This window comes from Anguilla rostrata, chromosome 16 (genome assembly GCF_018555375.3).
Source record: "Anguilla rostrata isolate EN2019 chromosome 16, ASM1855537v3, whole genome shotgun sequence".
Taxonomy (NCBI): Eukaryota; Metazoa; Chordata; class Actinopteri; order Anguilliformes; family Anguillidae; genus Anguilla; species Anguilla rostrata.
In genome coordinates this window covers 9,480,476-9,497,743 of record NC_057948.1, presented here as the reverse complement: position 1 = coordinate 9,497,743, position 17,268 = coordinate 9,480,476, and the positions used below count along the sequence as shown (strand labels likewise).

The following is a 17,268-nucleotide window of genomic DNA, read 5'->3' as shown; positions in this document are numbered from 1 at the left end:
CCTGGAATGCCACAGGGCAGAGAGGAGAATTTGGGCTCACCAATCCCCTCATTATGGACTGAGAGAAAGAATGTGCATGTAAATTTATCAATATGATAAATGCGATGCACTGTGAATAATATCAAAGGAAATGCGGGAGATACATGTTATATAGACAAATCTGGATCATCAACTGGCTTCTGGAAGAGTCCCATTGTCCGACGTTGATTTTGGGAATGGTTTTCTACAGTGGATGATTATCCCAACCATCCAGCCATCCTTGAAGGTGTCCAGGTCAATTTGGAGGCGTGATGGGAACACCTACCGGGCACCATACATGTGAAGGCTCTCAGAGGGATCTACACTTCCCTCCCACATAGAACCCCATTGCAGAATCTGGTTACACCCGTCCCAACATCACGCTACAAGCATTCAATTCTGTGTGTTAGTGAAAACTGTCAGCCTGCTTGCCCCTTTCCTTTTAGCAATACTGTACAGTACAGAAAACTATCCATTTACTGTAGTTTGATTGAACAAACAACTGAAATAGAAGTGCTGCTTTGATCAAGGAATGGCAGGTGTTCATTGCTAAGACAGGTAGGCAAACATTAAGCAATAATGCTTGAAAAGAAGAACTCCCCTGAAAAGAGAATACACTTTAAAAAAGTGTGGCACCAAGGAAAAAGGTCAAAGCACTCTTTGTGTGGAAAAAAGATGGATTGAATGTGCTAGAACAAGGCAAAAGGACAAATGTGCATGGACACTAGGCTTTGATCAGGGTCATAAAATCAACAGGTGGCACACAACATATATAAGCCACACCTAATACATTCCATGCATGTCTGATTGGTAAACGAGCACAATATACAACAGAGGGAGCTGTAGAGAACCCACAACATACTGTATTGTAACTGGAGATTTATTTTTTTGTTGAAATTTTAACTTTAGGCTTTTTATTTTTCCGATAGAAGTGGGTAGTTAAGGAGTCAAGTGATTCCTTGCACTGAGAAGAGATAGTTAATATGGGGAAGAATTATTTTATGACAGTTGAGATTTGTCCTATTATAGAGAGAGTAAAATTTATTCCAGTTTATTCTTGAGATTGTAGAAAAGTTGTTGATTTGGCGAAAGTTTCTTGTAATGATGTTTAAGGGCCTTGTAAGTACAGCAATATGTCATCTGTGTAAAGGCTAACTTTGTGTTGTGAATTAATAGTATGAATTCCTTAGGTTTTATTGTTTTATCGTATTGTTGCTGAGAGTGGTTCAATAGTGGTTTCCCAGAATAGTGGTTTCCCAAAATGAAATTTGTCAAGTGTGCCTAATAAAAAGGTACAATTTACTTTACCAAATGCTTTTCCAGCATCTAGTGATGTAATTATTTTCTTAGGTTGTGTCTGTTGTGATGCGTTAATTAAGTTGAATAGTCTGCAAACATTATCAGAAGCATATCTTTTTTGATGAAACTTGTTTGGTCTGGGAGAATTAAGCTGGGAGAACCTGTTGCTATTCTAGTGGCTAGAGCTATAGTAATGATTTAAAGTCAGTTTTCATCAGTGATAGAGGGCAGTAGCTGGAACACTGGGTTACATCTTTATAGGGTTTGGGTAGTGAGAGTGGTATAGTGGCTGTATTCATGTGTGAAGGGATTAAGAAGTTGCTTTTTATTTCTTATGTTACTCTATAAAACAGTGGTGATAGTATATACCAAAAATGTTTAAGGAATTCAGCAGGGAGTCCATGAGATTCAGGCAATTTGATATTAGTCATCTGGTGTACTCTATAAAGGTCATCCGAAGTTGTGGTGCATCTAGGGTGTCTTCTTATCTTTTGGATGGTGTGGGTAGCTCCAGATCTTTTAAAAAAAATTATTTATTTCTGATGGGTGTGGTTCTGGGTCAGAAGAATATAGGATGCTGTAAAATATTTGGAAGATGTTATTTAGGTCTCGGTTCTTCTGGACCATTTCCCCTGCAGAATTCATTAAAGCTGGAATAATTGCCTTTTTTTATTGTAAATGATTTGCCAAATACTTGCCTCATTTATCGCTTTTTTCAAAACTACTATATGAGTAGTTGTTGGCTGGGGAATTGGATTCTTTGCGTATAATACTTCAAGATTCCTGAGTTCATTCTGTATTTGTTCTTTGGGATTATTAGAGCATTCATGAGTTAGTTGTTTAATCTTTTGTTTCAGGTTTTTTCCCAGTTCTTTTTTTTTTTTTGTGTGTTTGCAATAAATACAATATGTTTATTTTTTTTAGATTGCTGCTTTGCCTCAATAGTAGCAATGGCTGGATATTATCTACTGAGTCGTCCCATAAAGGATGCCCACTTTTTGTATTGAAATGCCACTAGGTTCTGCTGCTTTTTTGTCTTTAGTTTATGTAATTTATCCAGTACTTCATTATCCTCTATCTAAATATCTGCTAAGACATTCGGAGTACGCCTTCCAGTCTATTAGTAACCTCCTCTTTAGTAAAAACTCTCAACAAGGTAACTATTTAAGGCATCAGCAACATTCTTATTCTTATAAAGCAATGCTCCTTTTTTATTCTTCATGCACTTGAGATTCTCCTTGACTTTATTTTCCTACTACAGCATTGAAAGAAACATTTAGGATTACGTTTTGCATTTTGGACAATTTGCCTTTCAAAGAACCTCTTAGCTACTCTTAGTTCTTTTTTAATCTTGGCACACGTTACAATATTCATCCTTATTACTCTGTTGTTTTTGTATATCTAATTAGATTTTTTTCTGAAACTCACCCGTATGGCTTTGTTCATCCACTGAGGAGACTGCTTCTTCAACTTACTTTTCCTTATCTTTGGAATAAATTTACATCATCCCTCAAGAATATCCCTTTTTAACCTGCCCCACTTTTCATTCACAGTCTTGCAATCAAGAAGTTGCACCAAGTCTACATTACTTAAATTTGCTCTCATCTTGTTAAAGTTGACTTGCCTAAAATTAAAATTTCTAAAGTATATTTTCAAGGAGTATTCCACTTTGGTGTAACATATGTAATTTTGTGGAGCCTACCCCCATTGTGTTTGCATAGCGTATAATACGAGCAGCATTAGCATCTTTGGACTACTCATCCCCCAGATATGATGCACTGAGAGGCAACGTTAAATCTGCCTCGGGAGGTCCCGCCATGGCATAACCACAACAGGGAGTCTCAGAACCGTTTGCCAGAATAACAAAGTGCAGCAGTGTAGTATAATGGGTAAGGAGTTGGTAACCTGAAGGTTATAGGTTTGATTCCCAGGTAGGACATGTTGAGCAAGGTACTTAACCTGCAATGCTTCAGTATATATCCAGCTGTGTAATGCTGTATGTAATGTAAATGCCATGTAAAAAAGTTGTGCAAGTCGCTCTGCATAAGAGCGTCTGCTAAATGCCTGTAATGTAATGCAACTCAGCACATCAGCAACTGGAGGAGCAAGGGCTCCACCTCCTGCCAAAAAAAGGAATCTTGCAGACCTTCTTTCCAAAAACCAGAAATCAGACAACAACACCCGTCCCAAAGAACAGAGGTGGGCAAAGAGGGCTTTAATTGTTTCATGTCATTTTTATAAATTTGTAGTGTAAACAAGTGGCCTTTATAAATGTGTAGTGGTCAGCAATGTTGCCACAGTGGCCGTAGATGAATGATTGTGAGGTAGGCTATAATGTTTTATTTGTCTTTTTTATTCTTTTTTTGTTTGTTTGGGGTTTTTTTTTTGTTTTTGTTTTTGTTTCTTGCTATTCGTAAAATTTTGCTTAACGCATAATTTATTCATATGTTCAATTGCAAGCTGTGTTCATTTCAGAGCTGTGACCTTTTTTAAATGTTATTATGAATAAACAACATTGCTCAGTATTGTCTGCGTGTTTAAATGCTGAACCAAAAATCCCTCTACAGCTGTACAAAGCTGCTTACGTCTCTTAGAATCAGAATTTGAATAAAGACATTTAGCTAATACAGGCAACAAAGAATAGACTACTACAGAAATTAATGCATCCACCAATTTCATTTAGGAATGAGTTGAACATTTTACAAAGTCTGAAGCCGCAAAGCTTTCTTTTTCAACAGCCGTGACCGCAACTTTGAATGGCTTTACTAATTTATAGAGTAAGAAAAAACTCAATACTGTTACTACAGCAACATACCTGATTTCTTATCTGAATTGGCAGATAAACCAGTTATTAACAGGGAAAACGCTGTGATAGAAGGAGACGTAACTATTTATGTGAACAGTGAATACGATTCTCTTTGATGAGAATTTTTGTCTATTACTGCATCTATTCAATTCTCACAATCTGTGGATCAAACCGCATAATAAATATTTTAATCAGACCATTATCTTATCACTTTCAACATACCATTCGTGCTCACATTCAAAATGTTCTATTAGGTGTTCCATCTGAACACTTTTACCAATTAATTAAAAGTTATAAGATACAATAAACCATTGCGATACATTTATTTGGCAGACGCTTTTATACAAAGCGACGTACAGAAAGTGCATATCGAAGGTCATTTGAACAACTAGGCTACAAAACACAGGTCCGATAAGGTAAGGTACAATACTCATTTTGTAACAGTTATTCACAGCCATGAACACATTAAGTCCAGTTCACCGAGTAAACATTACTTTGACCTAACCTATGCCAGGTAAAACTAGGAGGCATGACAACTCGTAGACAGTGTTGCAAAATCCTGGATGCTGCTGCGCGCCTTGAAAGGAGGAAAATGTCCCAAATGCTTGCGGACTGGTATACTGACCAAAAGTGTGTTCTATAATAAGCTTTACGGAAAACCGAGACGATGCCCTTACGGCAAACTAATTTTTTCTCCGGATCATTATGCAGGTATGAGCCGGATCATTGAGCAGGTATGGGCCAACACCTTTATTAGCACATGTAAGCTAATTAACACGTAAGCTAACTTTATTCAGTCTCTAGTGAACTAAGAGTGTGTCGGCTGATCATTATGCAGGTATGCGCCAACACCTTCTACGAATCCAGTCGGTAACGCGGCAGGCACGTAAGGGAGGTCAAGCAAGGGGATCCTGCGCCTGTCGCTGTGCTGAAATGGAACACGTCACATCCTGTTGACTTGAGTTTGAGCGGTTCTGTGGGAAAGGATGGCATACCCGGCACGATCGATACAGGAGCAAGATAACGATGCAACAATAACTCGGAACTTGCGCTTGCCAACCTCATTAAAATGAGCTTTTTTGAATGAGCTACGAAGTATGAAGTGAAGCTAATAAAGCAGGAATAATAAAATGAGCTAATAAAGTATGAAGTAAAGATTGAGATCACGTGTTTATCTGAAAACATTTTTTCCGTTGTTTTGTTTCTTGTTGAATGAATGCATCATTGTTTAGACAAATTGAACTATATAAGGTGTCTAATTTGCAAGCCAAAAATATCTTGGGAGGAACAAAGAGCGCGTAAGTTCCCATATGCTGAAATGCGTTTGATGGGTGTGTTTTACTGGAACAGATACGGCTATAGAATTTAAAATAGAATACAATGATCTTCAGTGTTGAAATTCCCAGGCCAACCAGTTTAAAGGCCAACATCTGTCTTTGTTTATGCTTCTCATCACATGATCATGGGGAAGCCTCGTCTTCCCTGCAGCTGGATCAGTAGCACTGGACCCTCTGCTGTCTCAAACATGCTCACATGTAAAAATGAACCAGCTTGATATAAATATATACAATGCCCCTTAGCACCAGGGATGAGTGTTTGACATTGGGGGGAGACATGTTTGCTCCCCAGCCCTTACCCCTACCGCCCAGACAATAAATAGTGTTAATGGAAAAGTTAATTGGTTTTACCAGAGCAAATTCCCAAATCAAAATGTAGGCTATACATCATAAATGCATAATGGTGTATCTGTTGTGCTTTGAAAACTGATACTGTATTTGTCAGGGTTCGCCCGGGTCCTTCCGGCATCATCCACTAGATGCCGCCAGTACTCACCCTTCACCTTTTGATTTATTTCACCTGTGTCTGTCGTGATTACTCAGGTTTTCTCTATTTATTCTATGTCATTTGTTCCTGACTTTGCTCAGTCTTGAGTTTTCCTGGATTCTGGTCAAAGCATTAATTTTGCTCCCTAAAGTTTTATCTGTTTGGTATTTTGGATAGATTACTTTTTTCTTTGTTACCTGTTTGTTTCCTGTTTAAGGTCTTTGTTTTTTGTGTTGCAGCCTTTGTTATTTTGGAGTCTCATCTCCGGTTTATTTTACCTTCCCTTTGTTTAGCCTTGTTCAGTGTTTCTGTTATTTGAATCAATTCGATTAAATCTTTATTTTTTCCCTGCCACCACATCTCTGCCTCAGTCTCGTAGTCTGCACCTGGGTCCACTCAATACACCGCCTTACAGTATTGAACGATTCTGTAAAAAAAAAAATATATATATATATATATATATATGTATATAGGTTTACATTAAATGAGGTTTAAATTATTTTTTTTAAATCATTGCTTATAAATATAATTTTCATCATCATCATTATTATGTTTTATGGCCATGGTTGAGAGTGCAATCAGATTCTATGGATAACTAATTCTAATGTAATAAATACATTTTTTGGAATCGATCAATGCACTTGGGAAAGTTAGTGAATGAAATTAGTTGGCAATGAATTCTTATTGTTATTTTTCTGAAGGTTTCCTCATTCCTGTGGTCTTCTGTGCTGTTCCTTGCCGTAAGTAATCAAACTTGTTTGTGTTTCTGTGAGTATAAAAATGATGGTGCTCTTGGCTGTGCTATCTTGACTCGGCACAAAGTGTCTGATGAGATTAGAGCATCATGTCTGCCTGCACACTCCTGCTGCTCCTGGTCTCCTGTTCTGGAGCCCTGGCCTCCCACTTCTACGGAGGGACCCTGACCTTCACCCCGAAAGGAAGGAACCCCGATGGATCGTTCAGGGTGAGCAAGGCGCTTTAGCTGTGCGATTTAGCTCTGCATAAATAACAGGACCCCTCATAAAATGTCTGTGTAAAATGTCTGGCAAGTCACACTCAAATTACTAAGTACTGTAAGGCAGTGTTCTGAGTAGATACTTCTGTGGTGCTTTGTTACATGTATAAAAATATATTTGTAATAAAAGGAGAGCAAAAAAAAATTTCTGTTCTAAGCCACAATTGAGATTTGTTCAAGGTCCCACTGTCCGTGATGGGTCATTTGCTTTGCAGGCAGGTAGAATAAATATCTTTGTCTCAGAAATTAGGTTAAAAAACAAGACTTTACCATCATAAAAAGAATGTATTCACAAGTCATCACCATGTGTAAAATAACAAATACATACATTTCAGGAATAATAAATTCAAGTGTACTATTTGCTGAAAGAAAAATGCAGTTCACTTTAATGTTTTTATATGTAAATATCACTATATCCATAATCAATTAACAAAAATTATTTTATTATAAACAGAATTCTTCTTGGCGGAATGTATTGAAACAAGGGAAAAATATGAACTGACGCATTTTGAATTCAAGCTCCTTCATAGGGAGTTTGTCTCTGAAGGATGTCCATTTTTATTTTTCCACTGATTCAATAAATAATCCCAAGAGCAGTGCTGTCCTTAAGTCTCATAACTATATGCTCATATCCATGGCCACCTTCTTTGTATATTATAATTATTGAATTTTCCTGAATTATTCTGAAAAATGATTTTGTTGTAATTGCAGGTGGACATCCGCTACAAGCAGACTTACGAGTCCTGCTCTCTGTGGAATGAGTGGTACTGTCTCAGTGGGGACTGTGGTTCCGATAGCAGATTTGAGGTTGCAGAAGTGGACAGCGGTACTAGTGGAGTCAGTTATTATGGAGGCAGGTGGTGTACATCCGAAGCATTAATGACAAAAAATATTCGAAGCAACCAGCCTTTTGAAATGTGGTAAGTCATTCAGGACCAGGGGTATAAAGACTAATTAAATTCATTAGAATGTTCGAGGTTTTAAATTTGTGTTCTGTTCCTATTATAGGAAAACAGGGTGCTGTTGGATTTACAATTCGGAAAGCACTTATCAACCATGGTCTCTCCTGACACATGTGGACCTTGGGATCAGGTCTGACACTCGGGAACCCAACCGATCTCCAGTGACAGCAGTTCTGCCTTTCATCCGGTAATGTCATTGCTTCTCACAAACTGTGACCTGTTACATCTTTGCGTATTTAAAATAAATTACTCCAGTTTTAGTACTTGTTGCTGGCTCCAACAGTCTTTGTGTGATGAAGGATACGTTAGGCTGTTTATAGAGGTTTTCTGATGACCAGGTGGCTTATATAAAGGCACTGGCAGGTGTAGGGCATTTGGGGTTTTGTCACCAGATTTCTCTCAAAGTTATAGCTAACAATATACTTCTGGGGACTGTGTTCTGTGGAAGTGGTGCATGAGGTACATTAGGGTTGGTCAGAAAATCACAGACTACATTTTTGGAAGTCTTAAACCACCCACAGTGAGCAGTGAGAGTACAGAGATGAGGCACACTGCATAATTGCTTCTGATGATACTTTCATTTATATAATGTTTCATATTCCATGGCAATAGGTTGATATTCCTCCACCATGCACCATATACAAAACTGAGCACTAAAACCACAAATATTAGACATAATATATTTACACTGTTGGATTTTTACCATTAGGCTTAAATAGCCTTATATTCTAATGATATTTTCTTCATTTATAGGGTACCTCAGAACTGTCCTAGGAGATTTGACCTGCTGGCTCATGACCCAGATAATGACCAAGTTATATGCAGATATGGAAGAGGAAATGAGTGCTCTTACTGCAGCCAGCATCCAGGCTTCCACTTGGATCAAGTAAGAATCTAAAATACTGAAAATATAACCAGGATGATATCATAGAAGAAAGCTGTCTTTGACGACATCTTACTCAAAAAAGGGATGGGAGTTCTACCAGCCATGGAGTACAATGATGATAACCAACAAAACAATGCTGATTGGTAGACACTTTCATGTTATACTTCCAGTATGCCGGTCTGAATTACCTGATAGCAGCCAGAATAGTTCCACCAATCACTGTTGGCATTGTTCTGTTGGTTGTCCTGCACTTACTCTGCCATTTGTGGATGTCCTCTCAGTTTTCTATGAGTAAGGTGACATCACAACCATCTTATCCTTGTATGATCCTTGCAAAATGCAGTATCAAATCTTTCTAAATCCACCAATAGTTTCAAAACCATTCAATCTCTCATGAACAATTACTGAGGCTTGAAATTTACTGAAAATTACAGAGAACAATTTTCCAATCTGAGAGTACTATACTTTCCAGATTCATCAGGTTACTCTTGGAGAAGGTTGGGATCATGGAATTTAAATGAACTGCTTATTAACTTGAGGTTAAAAAGGCATATGCACTTCACTCCTTCCCTATGTAATTATAGAAGATTATATGGTAACCAAGCATGGCCTTTAAAAAGATAATGCTATAGGAAACCAAATGGAGCTTAGCAATTCCCCTCATATCACCTGTTCTTTCTTGACAATATAGATCATTTCCTTTTTTTCAGAATTCCTGTACCTTGACTTACCAGTACAACTCCATCCAAAATGCTCACGCTTTTGAGATTGTCCTGGAGGATTTCCCCAGACAACAAATCACTCTGTCTTACACCGATGGCACATTGTCTATCAAGTCTCCACTAGTTGTAAGAGACAAGCGGTGGTACTACGGCCCTATGCCTACATTACCCCCTACAACTTCATCAGAACCTACGACTACAGAAGCCCTTACAACTACATCAGAACCTACGACTACAGAAGCCCTTACAACTACATCAGAACCTACGACTACAGAAGCCCCTACAACTACAAACCCCCCTACGACTACAATGGCCCCTACAACTACATCAGCACCTACGACTACAGAAGCCCCTACAACTACAAACCCCCCTACGACTACAATGGCCCCTACAACTACATCAGCACCTACGACTACAGAAGCCCCTACAACTACATCACCCCCTACGACTACAATGGCCCCTACAACTACATCCAATGCCCTACAACTACATCAGCACTTACGACTACAAGGACCCCTACAACTACATCAGCACCTACGACTACAGAAGCCCCTACAACTACATCACCACCTACGACTACAGAAGCCCCTACAACTACATCACCCCCTACAACTACAAACCCCCCTACAACTACATCACCCCCTACGACTACAAACCCCCCTACAACTATATCACCCACTACGACTACAGTGGCCCCTGCAACTATGCCCATGCCAATGCCCATGCCAATGACCATTCCATTGAGCAAAATCCCTTTGCAGTTTGCAATCCAAGGTAAATTTAATCTATAATTAAACTGATCTATAGCTGTCCAAAACTGATTCTGAATAACAAAGAAGTTGAAAGACCTATACCCTCCTACCAAGTACATTTTGATGATATTCCCTCTCCCATTCTTCTGCCATTAAATTTCAGTTGACCCAGCTGTGCATTCCTGTACCGAGGGGGAACTTCTGCCCCAGTTTCTGTCCCCAACTCCAAGAAATGGAGAATTCCTTAATGCGTCTGTCAATCGGGAACTGGAAATCAAGCTGAGCGCTACCGCATCACAATCATGGTGAGATAGCAGTTCTGTTGCACTCAGAAGCACACTATTATTATCAGTTTAACTTAGGTGCCAAATGGGTGAAAAAGCAGTATACTAGTTGTTAAAATTCCCTTATAACAATAGGGCAGGAATACATTGTTATTTTAATGGTAGTATTAGATATTTAAAGTCTTTGATTGAAGTAATTTATCTTTTTTGTGAAACGTGAAAATTGCAAAAACCTATACCGATTTCTGATATCGATCACTTTGTCTTCATTAGGGTAAACGACTTCATTATCAGCGGACCGCTGAACATCACAAAATACAATACTATCAATGGGGCAGTTGGAAAATCTCTAATAAGGTGGACACCAACTGAAAATGACCTTGGTGATCATGTTCCAATTTGCTTCATTGCAGAGAGTCACTCTGGGTGAGTTTCAAAGTGATACAGTTTCTGATCAAGTTATTCTGATAAGTCTTGCAGCTATTGTTGGTCCTTGCATGCTGATTGATGAATCAATGTAAAACTCTTGGTCTTTATTGAACAGTGCCAGCCACTTGTAGGAATAGACTTTTTATTCTGACAAGCAGTAGGCTATATTGATAGAAACAGAGTGATTTTGGAGGTGAAGCAGAAGTCCCGCGGAATTATATTAAAATTTATACCACAAGTTTCGCGATAGGGGATGAATAACGTTATTACGAAAATAATGTTATTTACCTTATATAAACATTGGATCGTGTGCTTTCGCCCTCTATTTAATAAGGAGGCATACCGGAAGTGTCGTTTCAGAAACTTCTGCTTCACCTCCCTATTTAAATTAGTGGAACCACTGAATTTGAGCTACAAAAATGTGTTTGCTAAATTTTCTTCATTGAAAATATTATCTATAATAATTTTTAATTTATCTTTACCCTGTACGTGTCTCATGATCATGTTCAACGTTTCAGGTCCAGAATCTTTCATTCGGAAATGAGATGCGTCATTGTCTCTGTTGTACGTGGACCTGGTTAGTATTTATATCTATATGCACTGATTTATTGTTCACGTGTCCTTGCTTGAATTGTGCAATGCAGGCTGTTAAAGGAACTGCAGTGCACTGGTTTTTGCACTTTTGTACTGGTAAAAATGAATAATGGTAATTTTACACACCATGGATACAACGTTAAATGTTACATGGTTCATTTCATGACTGAAGGTAGCATTGAGCTAGCTGACTAAATTTAGAAATTATGGAGTGAATAAAATGGCTGCCACACATGAAACGGTGCATATTTAGTTTTGAGTGAAGCTTGTATGTGAGATTCATGATTTATCCCTATAATTCATTAATAGGCAAAGCCACTGTGATTTGTGATGAGAACACAATGACAGTGGAAGTGGAGAAGGCCTCAATAATTGGACTTCATGAAGATCACCTGCGTCTCAATGATGCCTCTTGCACCCCCATCTCCAACGCCACCCATGTGATCGCTGCCATGTCCCTCAGCTCCTGTGGGACAATACTGGAGGTCAGTCCCTTTGATCCACTCAAATAATACATTAAACAAAAGTTGTGATGTTTCTGCAGAGAAATATTTTTTGATGTCTCTAATTGTCTGTGTAGGAGGACGTGGACAACCTGATCTTCAAAAATGAAATTACGTCATATGACAAACTTGGTGACGTCATTACCAGGAAACATCAGGTGGAGATCGAGTTCTCATGCACGTACCCCAAGAAGGGCAATGTGTCTCTGGAATTCCGGGCGCACAAGATTCCTTTCGTGTTCACGGAAAAAGGGTTCGGAAAGTTCACCTACCAGTTTGAGTTCTTCCACAGTAACCTGTTCGACCGCATGGTGGACCCCAGTACCTACCCAGTAGAGGTGTCCCTGAGAGAGATGCTCTACATGGAAATCAAAGCCACTTCCTCTTTTGCCAACACTGAACTCTTTGTGGAGTCCTGCAGAGCAACCCCTGTTGATGACCCCAACTATCACATTTTCTATGACATATTTGAAAATGGGTAAGACAACTGGTATAAGGAAAGCAGAAGTCTTGTGGTAGATGTTTATTGTTTCAGGGGTAAAATTTCAATAAGCCCAACAAAGCATTGACTGGAAGCCCTTCTGTGTGAGCATCTAAAACCATGAATAGGGAAGATGAACATTAATGACTGGATAGTGTAAAAAAACATTTTTAAACAAGTTTTTAGCCTAGAAAAGACCTGTGAATTCAACTGTTTTATTTTCCCAGTTGCGCAGTGGACGAGACGGTGGTGGTCTATCCAAGTCACTCTTCAGAATTCAAATTTGGAATTGAGGCCTTCAAGTTCATTGGGCAACATGAGGAGGTAATATGCGACAAATTACCCAGCCAAGCCTTATTGTGTGTAATTCTGCCTGGTTTTGGATTCAGATTAAAGTTCATTTCTATTCTTCTGATGAATTCTAGGTCTTCATAAGCTGCTCAGTCATCCTGTGTGTGGCAGGGAACCCCTTCACCAGATGTTCTCAGGGCTGCATCAATGCCACAGCCTCCCCTGTTGCACATCACCACCACAGGAGGGCTGTTGCCACAGAGACGGTCAGACACTACATTTCCCAGGGGCCTTTGCGTCTAAAGAAGAGCACAGACATCACAGGTACTGTAGCCCCAGTTCCGTTTGATGGTGCTGTGTTGTGCAAAATCCTGTGCAGGTGTAACAGTGTGGATGGCTCATCCCATGTGCTTCTCAAGCTATGTTGGGTGAACTGTACTCTATAAAGATCTGTGAATTTGTGTGTAAATTTGCGCAAAATTACACCCTCAAGCCTGACACATGAAAGACGTGCTGTAAGCACACATGATGGATACCATTGCATTACGTGACATTTGTTTACTTCTCTAAGTAAAGGTGGATTTCAGAGTAATACTCTCAAACGAATGTAAAAAAAGAATGTATTTTCTTTTCACATTCTTTACAGTTTCCAGCGTTGGCTTGAACGTGAACCTGGTTTTCATCGCTGCTGTTCTCCTGGTCGTGGTTGCCATTCTGTGTGGAGCAGTGATTTATGCAGCAAAGAGGTCAAAGGTCAAATACCAACTACTTCCATCCACTGACTTCTGAGACATTGTTTGCATGCTCATTAAAGAGTGAACGCTTTCTAGACAATCACATTAAGACAATATTTCCCTTTTAATAATGAAAGATGAATTAACTTTTCAGGCCCTGAATCTGTATAATCTCTTCTTTGGTGTAATGAATTTCAGAAAGGTGAAATACCAACCAATTCCATCTACTGACCCTGAGACCCTGTAATGTTGGCTCATTAAGCATAATGCGTGCCTTTTTAACAATCACATTCATGCCATAGTTGCCTTTTTCAAATGAAAGATTAAAAATTATTTTAAAAAATAATAATAATAAATTTCTGGATTTGTTTATCAGAACCCTTCCGTAACCTTGACTGTTCAGTAACCTAGATGATGCAAAATGTAATGTTGTAATGTCTCTGAATTAATTTGATATAAAGGTTGCACAGATAGGTGGTATTGTAGTATAATGGTTCAAGTACTGGCAGTACTTCGGTTCCCAGATAGGACCCTGTCCTTGCTATATGGAAAATTAAAGTGAACATCACTGTGAATAAGAGTGTCTGCAAAATGCCCTTTATGTAAATAATAATACTCTCATGCATTTTTAATGCTTTCATTTTCCATCACATGGTACCTGTATTTTGTTTCACTTTCAACTTGTGGATGAAGTGGGGAAAAGACATACTTTTTCTATTTGTTTGTAACTTGTTTATCTGCTGTCTTGTGTTACCGTGTTGTTTGTCATATCCCCCCTTGCAAAAGTTATTTTGATCTTAGTGGGGTTTTCTTGGTTAAATAAAGGTTCAAAAAGAAAAATTGTTTACCACTCTTGTTTTTGGCACTGCCTTTCGCATTCAGAATAGAGACCGTCAGCACAAATAGCTTAAGCAGCTGAGACATTATGTCCACATAATTTCTCCATGTAGCTAACAGTCAAAGAAACTCACAGAAGAAACTAGATGACTCATCCATGAAATATATGAATCCATGGCCTACCCTTATTCTATAGGGGACACTGTATGGCAAAGAGAAAAAACCAACCAAGAGTTTCCCCTACCTCCTCACCAAGTGCATAGAATCGTGGAAAAGTACTTGATTTTATTATCAACTAATTTTGTATTCCAAACGAATAAACAGAACTAACTTTCAGAAATGGCTCTCGGTGACACAACAATTCACAGTTACGTTAAAGGACCACAGTGGAAACGTGTTATGGCTCGTGGTGTTACCCTCAATACTTTTGAATTTATGCACCAATTATCTTGGGTGTGTATGTGCTCATCTGTCAAGTAATCAAACAAATACGTATAAAATACTACAAAGACGGAGTTCAAGTTCTCCCCAGACTACATATACAGTATATTGGTCATTCTGCATATGAAGTGGTAAATCAATTGGAAAATAAAAAAAGCCTTTAAACATTAAACATCTTATCTCTACAGACTTACAGAATTTGGTGCTTAATTAACTGTATTTTCTAATATTTTATTAAAAAGTACACAATTCTGTCATTTTAGGCACTAGTGTTACTACTCCATAAAATGTTTTTTTTTACAAGCTACACAGTTACTTATCTTTTTATGGATTCATATTTAATGAACAATACTTAAAAGAATAATTGTCAAAGGTAATTTCCTGCTAAATATGAAAAAAAATTCACTGCTTCATAGAAGCCTTTGAAATTGAGACTACCTTATGTTCATAAATAAAAATGCATCCAAGATGAATCATGAATATTGAACAATAATATACTATAAACAAATACAGACCCCTCCAAAAGTATTGGAACAGCAAGGTCAATTCCTTTGTTTTTGCTATACACTGAAGACAATTGAGTTTGAGGTCAAAAGATGTACATGAGATGACAAATCCGAATTTCAGCTTTTATTTCCCAATTTTTAGGTGAGCAAAAGTATTGGAACATGTGACTGACAGGTGCTTCTTGTTGCCCAGATGTGTCCTGTTAGATTGATTGGTTAAACAATAAATCGTTCTGAATGTCTACTCTTGGTTTTAGCCTTGGGTTTTGTCTGTAAAAACTGCATTTGTGTTATAAAAGATAAACTAACATGAAGACCAGAGAGCTGTCTTTGGGAGAAAAGCAAGATGAGAAAAGAGGGGAAATCGATCAGAGCCATTGCACAAGCATTGGGGATAGCTTGGAATGTCCTGAAAAAGAAAGAAACCGCTGGCATACTGAGCAGCAGATATCGAACAGGTCGACCAAGGAAAACAATAGCAGTTGATGACAGAAACATTGTGAAAGCTGTGAAGAAAAACCTCAAAACATCAGTCAGTGACATCACAAACAATCTCCGCAGACAGGGGTGAAGGTATCTCAATCAACTGTTCGAAGAAGACTTAGAGAGCAGCAATATAGAGGCTATACCACAAGATGCAAACCACTCATCAGTAGTAAGAATCGGAAGACGAGATTACAATTTGCAAAGAAGTACAGAGATGAGCCACAAAAGTTCTGGAACAAAGTTTTATGGACTGATGAGACCAAGATTAACCTCTACCAAAGTGATGGAAAGGCCAAAGTGGGATCTGCTCATGATCCAAAACATATAAGCTCATCTGTGAAGCACGGTGGAGGAAGTGTCATGGCTTGGGCTTGCATGGCTGCTTCTGGAGTGGGCTCACTAATCTTTATTGATGATGTAACTCATGATGGTAGCAGTAGGATGAATTCAGAAGTCTACAAAAACATTCGGTCTGCCAACTTACGGAGAAATGCGTCCAAACTAATTGGGAGGAACTTCATCATGCAGCAAGACAATGACCCAAAACACACTGCCAACACAACAAAGGATTTCATTAGGGAGAAAAAGTGGAAGGTTTTAGACTGGCCAAGTCAATCACCAGACCTTAACTCAATTGAGCATGCATTTCACCTCCTGAAGAGGAGATTGAAGGGAAAAACAGTTTGGTGATGTCAATGGGTCGCAGGCTTGATGCAGTTATTGCAAGCAAGAGATATGCTACCAAATATTAAGTGTTACTTGCTTTCATTTACTTAAATACTCTCTGTTGCAATACTTTTGCTCACCTAAAAATTGGGTGGTCTGATACCAAAGGTGCTATGTTCTAAGTAGTTTAACAAATCTAGGTGTAAATACCAGGAAATAAAAGCTGAAATTCTGAACTCTTGTCTCATGTTCATCTTTTTATCTCAACCCCAAATGTATTCTGTGTATTGCAAAAACAAACGAACTGGCCTTGCTGTTACAATACTTTTGGAGGGGACTATATAAAACATATACTGATGCTACCGGACTAGACAGCAGCACCATTGGCAGGAAAACCATTGATAAACTTGTTAAAATGGAGACTTTACTAAAAAAAAGGCTGTCACATAACTTTAAGATAGTAAGTTTGCTCTGATATTAAGTCAATGAGTGTTATATGAAATTAATTTGATAAAAATGAAATTTCTGAGCATATAAAGCACATAACACCGTTGACAAACATAATGTGCAGAGACCAGTGTGGACAAATACAGCTAAACTGTTAAAATAGGGAGCACATGCGTTGATTCAACTTCTCTGACCTTGGCAAGCTCATCCTCCAATTAATTCACGGCTGATTTCTCTGGTTTCACTGCAGCATTTATATACCAATCCTTATACCAATTTACATAG

At 38.4% G+C, this 17,268-nt stretch overlaps 2 protein-coding genes across 6 annotated transcripts; both read left to right on the top strand.

Annotated features, from left to right (window-relative positions):
• Positions 1 to 6,742: 6,742 nt before the first annotated feature.
• Positions 6,743 to 10,586, top strand: LOC135242227 (uncharacterized). Its single transcript, XM_064313211.1, has 6 exons — positions 6,743 to 6,911; positions 7,674 to 7,882; positions 7,971 to 8,111; positions 8,678 to 8,810; positions 9,521 to 10,306; positions 10,448 to 10,586. Exons 1-5 carry the CDS (start codon positions 6,792 to 6,794, stop codon positions 10,262 to 10,264), a joined length of 1,347 nt encoding a protein of 448 aa, XP_064169281.1. The 5' UTR covers positions 6,743 to 6,791; the 3' UTR covers positions 10,265 to 10,306; positions 10,448 to 10,586.
• LOC135242228 (ZP domain-containing protein-like) lies at positions 10,457 to 14,440 on the top strand. 5 transcript variants are annotated; one of them, XM_064313216.1, is made up of 9 exons: positions 10,457 to 10,589; positions 10,842 to 10,994; positions 11,516 to 11,574; positions 11,901 to 12,076; positions 12,172 to 12,572; positions 12,803 to 12,899; positions 13,001 to 13,190; positions 13,513 to 13,619; positions 13,803 to 14,440. In XM_064313216.1, the coding sequence occupies exons 3-9, from the start codon at positions 11,538 to 11,540 to the stop codon at positions 13,845 to 13,847; spliced, it is 1,053 nt and encodes a 350-aa protein (XP_064169286.1). In that variant the 5' UTR covers positions 10,457 to 10,589; positions 10,842 to 10,994; positions 11,516 to 11,537; the 3' UTR covers positions 13,848 to 14,440. The 5 variants fall into 5 exon arrangements, with proteins under 5 accessions (XP_064169286.1, XP_064169284.1, XP_064169282.1 ...); XM_064313214.1 differs by lacking the exon at positions 10,457 to 10,589 and having other exon boundaries at positions 10,862 to 10,994; XM_064313212.1 differs by lacking the exons at positions 10,457 to 10,589; positions 10,842 to 10,994 and adding an exon at positions 11,400 to 11,418.
• Positions 14,441 to 17,268: the final 2,828 nt, after the last annotated feature.

Bases quoted from the DNA above. Each gene is read 5' to 3' on its own strand.
- LOC135242228 (XM_064313212.1), top strand. The intron at 12,900-13,000 runs GTAATATGCGAC...GATGAATTCTAG, and splicing joins TCATTGGGCAACATGAGGAG to GTCTTCATAAGCTGCTCAGT. The intron at 13,191-13,512 runs GTACTGTAGCCC...CATTCTTTACAG, and splicing joins GAAGAGCACAGACATCACAG to TTTCCAGCGTTGGCTTGAAC.
- LOC135242227 (XM_064313211.1), top strand. From the start codon at position 6,792: ATGTCTGCCTGCACACTCCTGCTGCTCCTGGTCTCCTGTTCTGGAGCC. The intron at 8,112-8,677 runs GTAATGTCATTG...CTTCATTTATAG, and splicing joins GCAGTTCTGCCTTTCATCCG to GGTACCTCAGAACTGTCCTA. The intron at 8,811-9,520 runs GTAAGAATCTAA...CCTTTTTTTCAG, and splicing joins CAGGCTTCCACTTGGATCAA to AATTCCTGTACCTTGACTTA.